This window comes from Alexandromys fortis, unplaced genomic scaffold, assembly GCF_014885135.2.
Source record: "Alexandromys fortis isolate MF-2015 unplaced genomic scaffold, M_Fortis_MF-2015_v1.1 scaffold_8_1_9099942, whole genome shotgun sequence".
Classification (NCBI taxonomy): Eukaryota; Metazoa; Chordata; class Mammalia; order Rodentia; family Cricetidae; genus Alexandromys; species Alexandromys fortis.
The window spans coordinates 1,033,562-1,045,849 of NW_026067898.1; the positions used below are offsets into that span (position 1 = coordinate 1,033,562).

The following is a 12,288-nucleotide window of genomic DNA, read 5'->3' on the forward strand; positions in this document are numbered from 1 at the left end:
GATAACATATACCTATATCTCTTTTCATCATTTCTAAATCTTGGGGTAACCTAGTATGGATGTTTCAAATAGAAATGTCTCTCATAGATAGACTCACATACTTGAATACTTTGTCTCCAGGTAGTAGCCAGTTTGGGAAAGTAGTCCAGCCTTGCTAGGGGAAGTATGTACTGAAGGTGGGTTCTGGAAGTTCATAACCTCACTACACTTCCAATTTGTTCTACATGCATTGGTCGAGGTGATCTCTCAGGTCCTTGCTACAACTGCCTGCTGCCATGCTGAAAACCTGAGCCAAAATAACTATTTTTTTTTATAAGTTCCTTTGGTCAAGGTAAAAAAAAAGTCCAAAAAATTAGAGAAGCAACTAAGGTTTTGTACCAATTTAATTGTCATTTGGTGCCAAAAATAGTTAACCATTTATACTGTATTTAGGATATATTAGGTTATCTTGTATTTATGTTTGTAATGGTCCCAAGAATGGTGATGAAGCCCAGTTTTCTAGATAAAACTTGAAGACTTAACTTGCATTTATTGAATATTTCTTGTACAACTAATATATTGTAAAACTGAGTTTATAGAGGGGTGTGCACCCAAAGGGCTATCTTGTTTAGATTTTTAGTGACATTTAATTTTATGTTTTGTTTCAAAGTACTACATTGCTTTGCAGATGGTTGATAAATGGTTGTTTTTGTCATCTGTGCTGTTGCTATCCTGACTCCTACTATTTGATCTGAACATTTTAGTTAATTTTTAATAAATAAATTAAGGTGAGATCTTGACACTTCAAAAAAAAAAGAATGTAACCTTTTGATGGGTTTTACCATAGGTACAAACGATTAAGACAAATTGACATTGGAGATTTATAGGTCTTACCTGAGGAATTCCTGCTTGAGAGGCTTCAGTAGACTGTCCATATGGATATTGTTACTGCTCAGTGGTTTGAACATTATTGACTTTGCTTTTTATTTGCTTCTGGTCTACTTGGCCAGTTTTCATCTGGAGCAAGCTAGCAAAAGTGAGCACAGAAATCGAGACAGCGGCTCAGTGAGAAATAGGCGCTGGACAACCAAGAAACTCCTCAGGAAACCCCAGATGGGGGGCACATGGACCAGATGGCCTAATTCATGAGGCTATTTCCTATAAAACAAACCGTTGGAAATTACACACATCTTAGGAAAAACTAGAAAGTCCTTTGTCCTTGTCTAAGTAAATTTTTACTTTTTCTCTTTGGATGTAATCCCACAAATTGTTTGAAGTCAAAGTTAACATGTGTGTAGCTGAACCTAAAGCCGTCCCATGATAATGACTTAGGACACCACGTCTAACAGTGGGGGAGAACAGCGCACTGTCAAATGTGGCTGTCGGGTGGTTGTTAGTGCTGTGACTCTTCTGTGTCATACATGACAGTCACCATTTCTCTCTAGAGAATGCAACAAGAGAGAACCCATACACCATTTGTTTTGACGGGAAAACTCGACAGCCTTTATTATGAGTCACACTGACTTTGTTATGAAACACTGACTTAGGCACTCCTGTATGTTGCTATACCAATCAAATATTCATGAGAATGATATGAACACACGCCAAAGAGTATGTATGAAACAGGGAAGATGTGCTTTTTATCTGTAGACACAGATTAGTGTCTTTTAAATATTTAAATCGTAGTCACTAGTAAAGTAGGTGATGTGGTAGTGGACTAGGGTTGGAGGCGCTAGAGGAACATGGTGGTACCTTCCAACTCTGGAAGCGCTTCTTCTTCCTAGCAGTTATAGTTTAGGAAATATTTGGAACCAGGGAAAGCATATTTGTCCTTAAAAAATGGAAATAAAAGCAAGATATTTACACTAATGCTGAAAAGGTGAACGTAAAGGGAGGAAGGCAAGGAGTTTATACAACGCCTCAACCTCATCGCTTCCTTAGAATAGCATAGCTCCATTGCTCTGTTGTTCAGATAACTCATTGTTTTAATGAAAAACCACATAGAATTGAGAAATCTAATTTTCAAATTGGCGCTCTCCTTCCGAAACAGTGTCCAGGGAATATTGAAGTTAGTGTCTTGTATTTCTGTTGTCCTTTATCTGTATAAACAAAAGAGACACAGTACCTTGTTCTTCTGCCATGCCTTAAATTGAGAAAATTTGGCCTTGAAAAACTTTAATAAGAAGAAAACCTTTGAACGAGGTTGTTGCCAGATCCCTCAGCTCATGACAACATCTGTAATATCTGTCCTCTTTCCTTCTGCTTGGGAGACACAACCCCTGCTGGAGCATGATTCATCCCTTGTCTGAAGAAATGCCTTCATCCCTCCCTTTCTGCCTCTCTGCCTCTTAGTTTCTTCCCACTCCTGTAGCATGAAGAAATAGCCGCCAGATTAAGTCTGTGTGGTTCCAAGTATGTCATGTTTTTGTTAAAGTCAGTTGCTTGGCTTTAGTTTCCTTCTTACCCTTCTCATTAGGTCAAGTGACTTGCTTTTGCCTAATATCTGCACTTCGCTTGACTCTCACTGCTGGCTTTTCCCAAACATCTATTGTCCTCTCAGTATTTCTTGCTCGTTAACTGTAGTTTGACAAGTGGCCAGGCCACTTCAGCGCCATTCCACTCAAATAAAACTGTGTCCCGGTAACATAAACAGGAGCTGTGGCCATCAGAAGGCATAGGAAACAACAGTGCATTATATGTATTTTCATCAACTAAACAAAAGAATTTGTTTAGAAGCCTTAACATTCTAAAAAGAAAACTGGGTAGTTTTTCTTTATGACCTCTATCATAGTCTTCAAAATTGATTTAGGTTAAGGAGTATTATCATTGATCCTTATTGTGTGTTAGTGAGCCTATACTATCCTAAGCATTTGATTTAGCTGCCTGTATAAAGCTCATACACAAAACACTGAGATCCTATCCATATCTTTAATAGAACCAGCCATTTTTCATTTTTTCCCTTTTAAATTTATTGAATGTCTAATTTAATACTCTGCTAAGTAAGCATGATCTTGTATTAGAGAAAGCAGTTAAAAATGTAACGTTCTTTTTTTAAATTTTATTTTATTTAAGTAACATTTCTTAAATTTATCTTACATACAAACCACAGTTTCCCCTCTTTTCTTTCCTCCTGTTCCCTCCCGCCGACTTCCATCCACTCTTCCTCTGTCTTCAAACTGTAACATTCTTATCACACAAGCTTGCAAAGACTCTGGCTGGGTCTTTATTATATATTCTTTTAAAAACAACTTTGATAAATAGTAACCCACATTTCAGGATACTGTCCTTTCATGATTTAGGCATCAAGAAGAAGTAGGTTGTTGGTTATAGTCATATATTCTTCAAACATTCAGACAAAACATTTGTAACATAAAGCAAAAGTAATAAATTAATTGAAAATATTAAAAAGGAAAGAGGCAAAATAGGAAGAAGTGGAGAAGTGACATTCTTAGATATGTTCCACCATAACTCTTGTCCAGTCCAGTGCATTCCATGATTTCAGGAAGTGAGGTCTGTGAGGACAGAGGCTCTGGCGTTTTCAGAAAGTGGCACATTTTTAGCACATTCAATAAAAGCTACTGTTAGTAATGATGGCAGCGTAATTTCCCCTGTGCCCTGTGTTCTTTTTATCTGCATCATTCCCCAATTCGTATACACTCTCATTTCATCAAGGTATTGATATAAAATCCATATATACATATTACGTTGGATACGAAAGGTGTGGATGAATCGTGTTTGACAAAAATACACATAGCCCATTTGGATTATTATAGCTTTAAAGACTAGACACAGAATAAAAATATTAAAGTATTAATTAAACAAAAAATACAGATTAATTGTAATCTGTTCCCTAGTATAAAAGTGTTTTGCTTAAAATTTGTGTGTTATGTGTACTGAAGACCAAATTTAGGACATCAAACAGGCTAATCAAACAGTTTATTCAGGAGCTGAATCTCTCTCTCTCCTCCTTTCTTATGGCTTTGACACAAAGATATTCAGGCTGGCCTGCACTTACTCAACACCAGCATGCAGATATTGACCGTGTGGTCATCCTGCGGAGGTTTCCTTAGTCACTTAAAGTGTATACTAGGATCATTTGTTCTTCCTCTTGAATTTAAAAAATAAACCCTTTCTGCAAAAACATTTTTGCTGTGCTTCAAATAAGACATTTTCATCTCAACTAATGGGTTGTTCTCGCCGCTTCTGCTTCTTGTTGATTGATAGGTTCAAGCAATTCTGCGAAGAAATTGGAACCAATATAAAATTCAATTTGGAAACAGCTTTTCCCACTCTGAAGCTCTCCGCAGCGCATCCTACACGGTGTCTACCATCAGTGATGTCCAAGGGTACAGTCACGACTGCCCCACTGAACACTTAAATGGAAAAAGCATCCAGGAGTTTGAAAATGTTGCCTTAAAGCCGGAAAAAATGTATGACCTAGTCATGTGATCGTAGAGAGCTCTCACCTGTTTCCTGCCACTCGAACCTATGATTTTATAGCCGGAAGATTTAACAGCGAATGGATTTCTTGAATGCCACAAAGAAAGCCCTCAAATGAAATGAGACTTGTGTTGATAAGTGTCCAACCCTCTCTCTATGGGGGAAGAGCCTCAACTGATAGTCTTGGCCAGTAAATGCTCCCACTGGGCTGGTTTCGAGTAACCAACCTGTTAACTGTGGAACTGGAAAGAAGCTAAACACAATCACATCTTGGGAGCTGCCAGGCTTTGGAACCCGCACAGCACTGCACGCACGCACAAATGGGTGACCGCACCTTCACACCCGCGCTGACCAGAGAGCTCTGCGCTTATCACCCGAGGAGACCTGTGGTCATCTGTTGGAAGTGAACGGTTTTCCCAGAGGAGACTCCAGCCATCTTTATGATGTCTCCGGTGGACTAGATGGAGTTTGTTATCTCTGTCATCTCATGTTCTTCTCTTTAGGGAAAGCAGCTGAGCAGAATGCCTATGGGTTTCTCAGTTGCTGCTACAGACAGTTCTATCCTGTGGCATATCCAGTCTGACACTTGGTGAGCAAAAGCTAGAATTTACAGTCTTTCTGAATCACTAGGGAGACGCATTGGTGGAAGCTGCAAACCCCTGTCAGCTACTTTCAAAAAAAACCTTAGTGCAGGCCTCGGAGGAGATCAGTTTCCTGAATCAGCACATAGAAACCTTGGCCTTTCCATTTCTACTGTGTAGACAAGTGATCACTCATTTTACGTGAAGGGAATCAATGAAGGATTTCTTTTTATCTTCTAAATCTGAGGGAGAGAGAGAGAAAGGGAGAGAGATTGATTTTGTGCAAATGAACCTGTAAATACTTTGTCATTTTATTTTATTGTTTCAATTCTAAACAGAACCTCGGTAACTTTGAAAGCAATTAGATAATGAAGCATTATATGCAACTTAGTATCTGAGGCTGTATCTGGGCTGATTTTATGGTAGAGTCCTGAAGTCTATATTTGGTAAATATTTTAAGGACAACCAGATACCAGCATCAGAAGACTGAGAACTAATAACAAACCCTAGAAATACCAGTGGTTAAATATGAAATATTTATATAACAATGCAAAGCCATAACTTTACAAACACATTATCTTTGGTGTGCTGACATATTTCTTCAATTTTGATGACGACTCAATGAAATCAGGAAATTTTTAACACCTACAGCAAGAAAAACTAGTCTGCTACACGAGCAGGCTTTAATTCACTAAAATATCCTTTACTGACTTTTACTAAACGAAGCTATCTAGTTTTGAAAAAGACCCAGGTTATTTTTTTAAATGAACCATAGAGGAATTTTATCTATATAACATACACTGTTTCAGTATTTCAGTAGACTACTGTAGGTGATAGATAACACAAGCCAGGGAAAGCCTTAAACTTAGCATGGAGAAGAAACTATCGGGTGTTTAATAATTAAATTAAGACAGAAGAAAGCCTTGTTCCTGAGGTAAAGAGACATCTAAATGGATTCAGTTCTTCTAATATTGCTTTGTTCTGGACTTTCTGAAGGACAAGATTGATTTCAGTTAGTAAAAGTCAGTTTGGGGAAAGTCAGGTATGTGTTTTTTGAAGTATGTCAATCAGGTTACAACGGACGAATCAGAAGTAGTGACTCAAGCTGCAAGAGTTGTTTAGCATCGTCAAGGAAAGTAATTCGGATTGTCAAGAACTGACACAGTAGATGATCTGGTATAAATATTTGTAATTTATACAGGCGAAGGTGTAACTAAGGTGGGTTCAGTTTTGTGGATTTCATAGCAAGCCTTCATCAGGAGGGAATGCAGATGGTTCTGGACTCTCAGCTGACAAAACTGCACAAAACTTCCTTTTACCACTCTCAGATTTTAGCTATTTATTATTCAGAGGTCTAGATTCCTATCCTTGCTGACAGTGTTCACGTGGCTCTGCATTCTCCTCCCCAACTGTCAAGTATTAGCCGTAAACGATAGCACAGAATGCTGTTACCAGAGAGCGTGTTTAAAAGGTGGTGTATGTTTCCGTTGTATTATTCTTTTACCGTATTGAGTGTAGCTGAGATTTCCTTACTGCCAACATCGTCTGCCGAGTGATCCTCAGCCGCGCTGGTCTGAGGTTTGTCAGCTTTAGTTTTGTGATGATAGTTGGAACTAGGCTTGTAAAGCTGAAGTGCCAATGAAAACTTTCTGTATTGCTTGTAGACAACAAAAACCTGACAGTTTTGAAGGGAAACTTCTCTGGTGCCTAAAAACTAATTTAGAGAATTTCTGGTATTTTAAAAGTTAGATCTATATCGTTTTTCTACAGTTGTTTCTTATAGTCATGGCTGACCTTTTTAGAAGTGACTTTGTATTTTTTATTGCTAAGCCATTCATCCTGGAGTTTAACGTTTGTTCGAATATAGCAAACTGTGTAGAATTTAGCAGAACTCGCAGTGTTCTCACTGCTTAGATAGTTTAATGTGAACATTTTAATTTCCTTTGTGTTTTAATGTACTCACAGAAACATTACCTGTAAAGCATATCCAAGATGTTCCAGTCACTTAAAAGAACGTATGTTTTGTCTATTTAAAAATCTCTTGTTTAGATCTTATGAGAATGTTAAAGCTAACATTGATGCTCACTCATCTCCTCTGAGGAACAAAATAACTGAACCTCTCACAAAGTTCTTGCCACAATTGAGGTATTTTGCAAAATAAAAGATGACGCCTTCAGCCTTTTCTTTAAAGACTTCAATAAACTAGTAAGTGTATTTAATAAATTAATTAAAAAGATATGAATTTGTTTTCATGCTAAAACTACTACATGCACAGGTTTTTACACTGTGAGAAAAGGAAAATTCTCTTACAGAGGAACACGCTTAGGGAATCATCTTCCTTTCTGCACTGTATTTCAAAGTGTGGGTTTCTGTTAAATATTAGAAATAAGAAGAATGAAAGTTTTTCTCAAAAGAAAACACGGTCATAACCTCATACAAATAAAAACTTAAATGTGTCAAAGATTTTGTTTAACTCAATAACTGATGTTGGAAAGAGTAATATGCCAAAGGAGAATTTAAAATACCATATATGCTTGAGAATATAAAAATACAAGTAAATATACAAAATGTTTGTATTTAAGAATACTAATCAAGTATACATATTGGTAAAAGTAGGCAAAATAGTCAATACATTTAGACCACACACCCAGGAGAGACAGACATTAAAATAATGTACTAGTATTGATACAGAGTTAAAATATAACATAAGGCTTACATAAGAACAAAGTGCTTACATTTAACATAACTAATCCCTATGACATTTTGAACTATTCAGTGGCAAAATGCTAAAATACAATAGAGCCAACTAGACAGATCATATTACCTCTTAAATTAATCATTCATAAACAACAAGGCTCCGAGTGAGATCCTAATAACAAATGCCAATACACACAGAAAGTGGAGTCAGCATTGTTTACAGCTGAGGTTATGTTATTACATTATGAAACAAACCTAAGTCTACCAAGTGTTCCAAGCATATACTACTCCAGAAGCACACAGGGAATAGTATAGTACGAAATGGAATTCCTCCAGACGGCGTTTACCGTTGGCACGGTGTCTGACAATCTGTTCCAGCTTACTTTTTAACTAAAGGATGTAGCGAGCACACACAACGGTAGGTTTAATTTTCAGATACAGTGGATTCTCCTCCCCCATACTCTTACCCACGTTCCCGCCCCGCCCCACCCCCTGTGCCCTTCCGTCCCCCCAGTGCTATTGCCACCCTTCCTGGACATGTTTTCTCCTCTCCCGACCTCCTTGTTAAGTTTGTAACTTACAGACTTACACCCACGCTCACCTCTGTTTATGCACACACACGTAGGCATTAAAAGCTAAGGTTTGTGTATAGGAGAGGGTCTGTGGTTTTGTCAATGAATCTTGGTTACTGACTCAGTGTAATGCGTCTAGGTCCATCAGTTATTTCCGGGTTCATCAACCTCCTTTCATTATTTTGCTTTTCTTTATAGCAGAATAAAATTCAGTTGTGCATATACCCTGGATTCTTTTTATTCATTTGTCTATCGACAAACATCTAGGTTGATTCCATTTCCTTGCTGTTACAAACAGTGCCTTAAACACGGGTGCGTGAGTACCTCTGTAATAAGACACAGAGCCCTTTGGCTGTGTGTCAGGAGCGGTATAGCTGGATCACATGGACATTCGGTCTTTAGTGTTTGGAGAATATCCCCCTGATTTTCACAATGCCGTACTATGACAGTGCACTCTCACGACAGCAGGAGTTCCTGTAAACACAAGAATCTTTGCACAATGCTGCTTTGCTTTGAATCTATGAAAACTGCGATTCAAACGTTGCAAATAAATTTACAACCTAGTTTACAGCAGATGCAGCTATTAAAAAAAAAGTTGTTGAACTAAAAATCCAGTTTCATCTCTCTTATAATTACAAAATGAAATGGTTTGTGTTCCAACTGGGGACCATTTCAAAAAATCCCTCAGTTGACCCCAAAACAACCCTTCCCTTGAATCAAAATTGACACGCTAGTCTCTAAAAGTTCTGTAAACATTTACCTCGGCTTACAGCATGCAGGAGCAAAGGGTGGGTGATGTGGGAAGGTCATTTGTCAATCTGTTGTTTCATTGGTTAAGCAGCACAGCTTACATCATGCAGGAGCAAAGGATGGAAACAGAACAGAAGTCAAAATGCATCGTCGTTTCTGTCTCATTGTGTTATATGTGGAACATGTGCGCCACGTGTGTTTGTGCGGTCCTGAGCCTCCCTCTGCTGAGTGCCAAGAGCGTCACAAGCTGCCTGCTTCTGACTTTACATACAGGTTCCAAAAGGAGCATACATTATACATTCCTAAACAGAGAATTCATTGCGGCCCAGGGACCCAGAGATGGCCTTCTTTTTCTTTGCTTCATTTTTGTTGTTTTTCTTTATTATTATTACTATTATTATTATTGTTACAAAATGCAGTGCCTGATATTCTAGGTCTACACGCTCAGGTCAGTTTTGTAGAGGGCAGTTTGTTTGTGGCCTGTAATTAACACGTGCTCCCTGAATTCAGGGTAGCCATACATTCTAGCCTGTCTTAAGAGTTTAGATGTGTTTTCTTACAGCTCTGGCATCAATCCTAGTTCTGCATTTGTAGTTCTAGTGTTAGATCCATGGGAAGAAAAATAGAAAGAGGCATTGGCTTCTGTTTCTCCACTTACCGTTCTCAGCTTTGGGTTTGCTTTGCCTTGGTATTTCTTCCTGTGCTGACAAGTGATCAGAATCAAGGAAACGGGTCTCCCTAGAACATAAGTCTGAGCTTGTGAGTGTACCCTAGACCAATAGTGTACCCTAGACCACCAGAGTACCCTAGGCCACCATCGTACCCTAGGCCACCAGCGTACCCTAGGCCACCAGCGTACCCTAGATCAATAGAATACCCTAGACCTGGTGGTGCTCATGGAGGTACCATGTGACGTTTTAGATGCATTTTCCTTCCTGATGTTGGGTTGTACATCTTCTGTGACTGCCCTTAGGTTTCAGGAATGATCTGGGAATGAGCAAAGGGACTTTCCAAAGGGCAGAGAGGGTAGTTTATTCCAGAAGCAGCAGCATATTTATGTGCAAGTCTCCAGGGATTTTGAGTTTCCTAAGAAGCCTAAATTTGAAACTAATTTTCTAGATTGTTAAAATTATTTGCAAAAGGGAAGTAGAAACTTACTGAATTACCTTGTAGTTTTATTTATATACTTGACATCTGTCTAATATGTAGGCTTAATATTAGACTCTTGCCTTAGATGTCAATACTAAGGAAGAGCCTGAATACATATGTTAGATAATAGCACCTTGGTTTTCATAAAGCATATGTATTCCCACACGTGCTTCTACTAATCCTTTCTTGTCCCAAGTTGAAAAGAATATCAAATAGTTAAATATTCTTTTTAAGCCATAGATTTTTCCATATCTCTAATATATATTATAATAATATAATATTAATAATAAAACATTTATTATATTGATTATAATAATATATTAAACCTCACACCTGTGGTCTTCAACAGGTTAAACACAAAATTCTTAGGGACAATATCAAACCAGCTACTAATTTACTATATTATCATTCCACTGTTCAAATATTACACCTGTGAATCTCAGTGAAGCCTTTAACTTTAAAAAAAATTACAAGAAAAAAAAATTACAAGAGCGTCCCTGCAGAAATCATGAGCTTCTTCCACAGTCGCATTTTAAAGTCTAGCTACGCTGCTCTTTCAAAGATCATTTTAGATTCTTTTCTCACATTAAAACAATAAATATATGTTCCATTCTTAAACTTTAAATTAAATGTCAGAATTTTCATGTCCTATTTTTTTATTTAATTACTTTGAAGAATATTAGGCTTACCAATATTTTTTTTTATTTAATTACTCGGAAGAATATTAGGCTTACCAAATCCTTCCCTCTCCTGTCTGGTAACTATGTGTGAGACCTGATCTCTGCCAGAGGTGGGTATCACATATGACTTACAAAAGCAGACGTAAAATTCAACACCTCTTCCTCTTTCGTCTATAAAAATGCATTCAGGTTTGTTACACATTAGACAGACTGCTTTGACTTCCATCTTTCTCAAATTGTCCATCACATATCTGTGTCTGGCAGCAAACACGGATGGAAAGCTCTCAGCATACTATGTATAATGTAAACAAATGAGTTGATTCCTTAGAACTGATTTTGCGGACACTCAAAAGGTTCCCTGAGGTCAGTCTCCCGGTAGCACAGTCTGGTTGCTATTCACCTCATCATGGTTGGTTTCCATCTCCCTTCCAGCCAGCTGCATCATCTTCAAACACCAGCTCTTCTTTCCTGTATCCTCACCATTCTGTCCCTCATATTATCTTCCCCATTGGCTTACCCTGCTTGTCCCATTTGATGAGAACTTCACACATAGTAGGTTCTCAGTATATAAAGGTTTCATTTTTCTCATCTAGCAAAGCTGTATCTGATCTGTAGAGGAATTGCAATCCTGTGGTAACTGAGAATGAGTTTTTGACAGCTTTAGCTCATGTTACATTGTTACCAGATTATTAAGACGAGCTAGTGCCCATTTCTGGTTCTAATCGGCACAAACAGACAAGAGACAAACTAGAAGATACAACAAAGCGCTCTCAAGAACTTCTTACTGCCCCCTTAATAACCAGCTTGAAGGAACTATCTGAAAAACAAGAACTGGAAGAATAAAAACGTGGTTTTAAAATAGTTTCTGGAAGAAGGAATTGACAAAAGCGGAAAAAGCCCCGCTACTGTACAAAGTCAGGGAGGATAGGCACGTCCTTTCCTCATTGTCTCTTTGTTTTCGTATCGAAAGCAGTTCATCCCTTTCTGCTCTGTTATTTCCTGTTGGAAGCGTCTGTCCACAGTAACTGCAATGGAAAGAAACCCTTTTCATTCATCTGACACCACCATTGAGCTATCACACACGGCAGTAGGGTCTGCTTGGCTTCTTGCCTCTTTGGAGCCATAGCCAGCAAGGCCAGCGCATAGAACCAGGATCTGGAACAGGGTGGAAGCGATGGCCCTGAGCTGCCCTCCGACCTTCGCTTATTTTTGTGGTTTCAACTATCCATTTCCTCAGATGGGGGTGGGTCGCAGCAACAAAAAGATTGTCCTGAAATAAGCCGCCGCCATTTCTGAGAGGTTCTAAGGGTTTCAGAGGTGTTGATGGGAAAGCGCAAACCAACAAGCAAAGATTTGCAAAGAACGCAGAAAGGGATTTAAACGTGGAATAAGACTTTGCATGCAGAGGCAGGAAACTGGAGGCCTTCTAATGATTTCAAC

General features: G+C 38.4%; 1 protein-coding gene across 2 annotated transcripts in view; it reads left to right on the plus strand.

Annotated features, from left to right (window-relative positions):
* The window catches only part of Calcrl (calcitonin receptor like receptor), a 73,066-nt gene extending 64,575 nt beyond the window's left edge, over window positions 1–8,491 (plus strand). For both annotated transcript variants that reach the window (XM_050120507.1, XM_050120515.1), the window contains exon 15: window positions 4,204–8,491. In XM_050120507.1, coding sequence (XP_049976464.1) covers window positions 4,204–4,428 — 225 coding nt within the window. In that variant the 3' untranslated portion in view covers window positions 4,429–8,491. The remainder of the gene's footprint in view (window positions 1–4,203) is intronic.
* The last annotated feature ends 3,797 nt before the right edge of the window (window positions 8,492–12,288 follow it).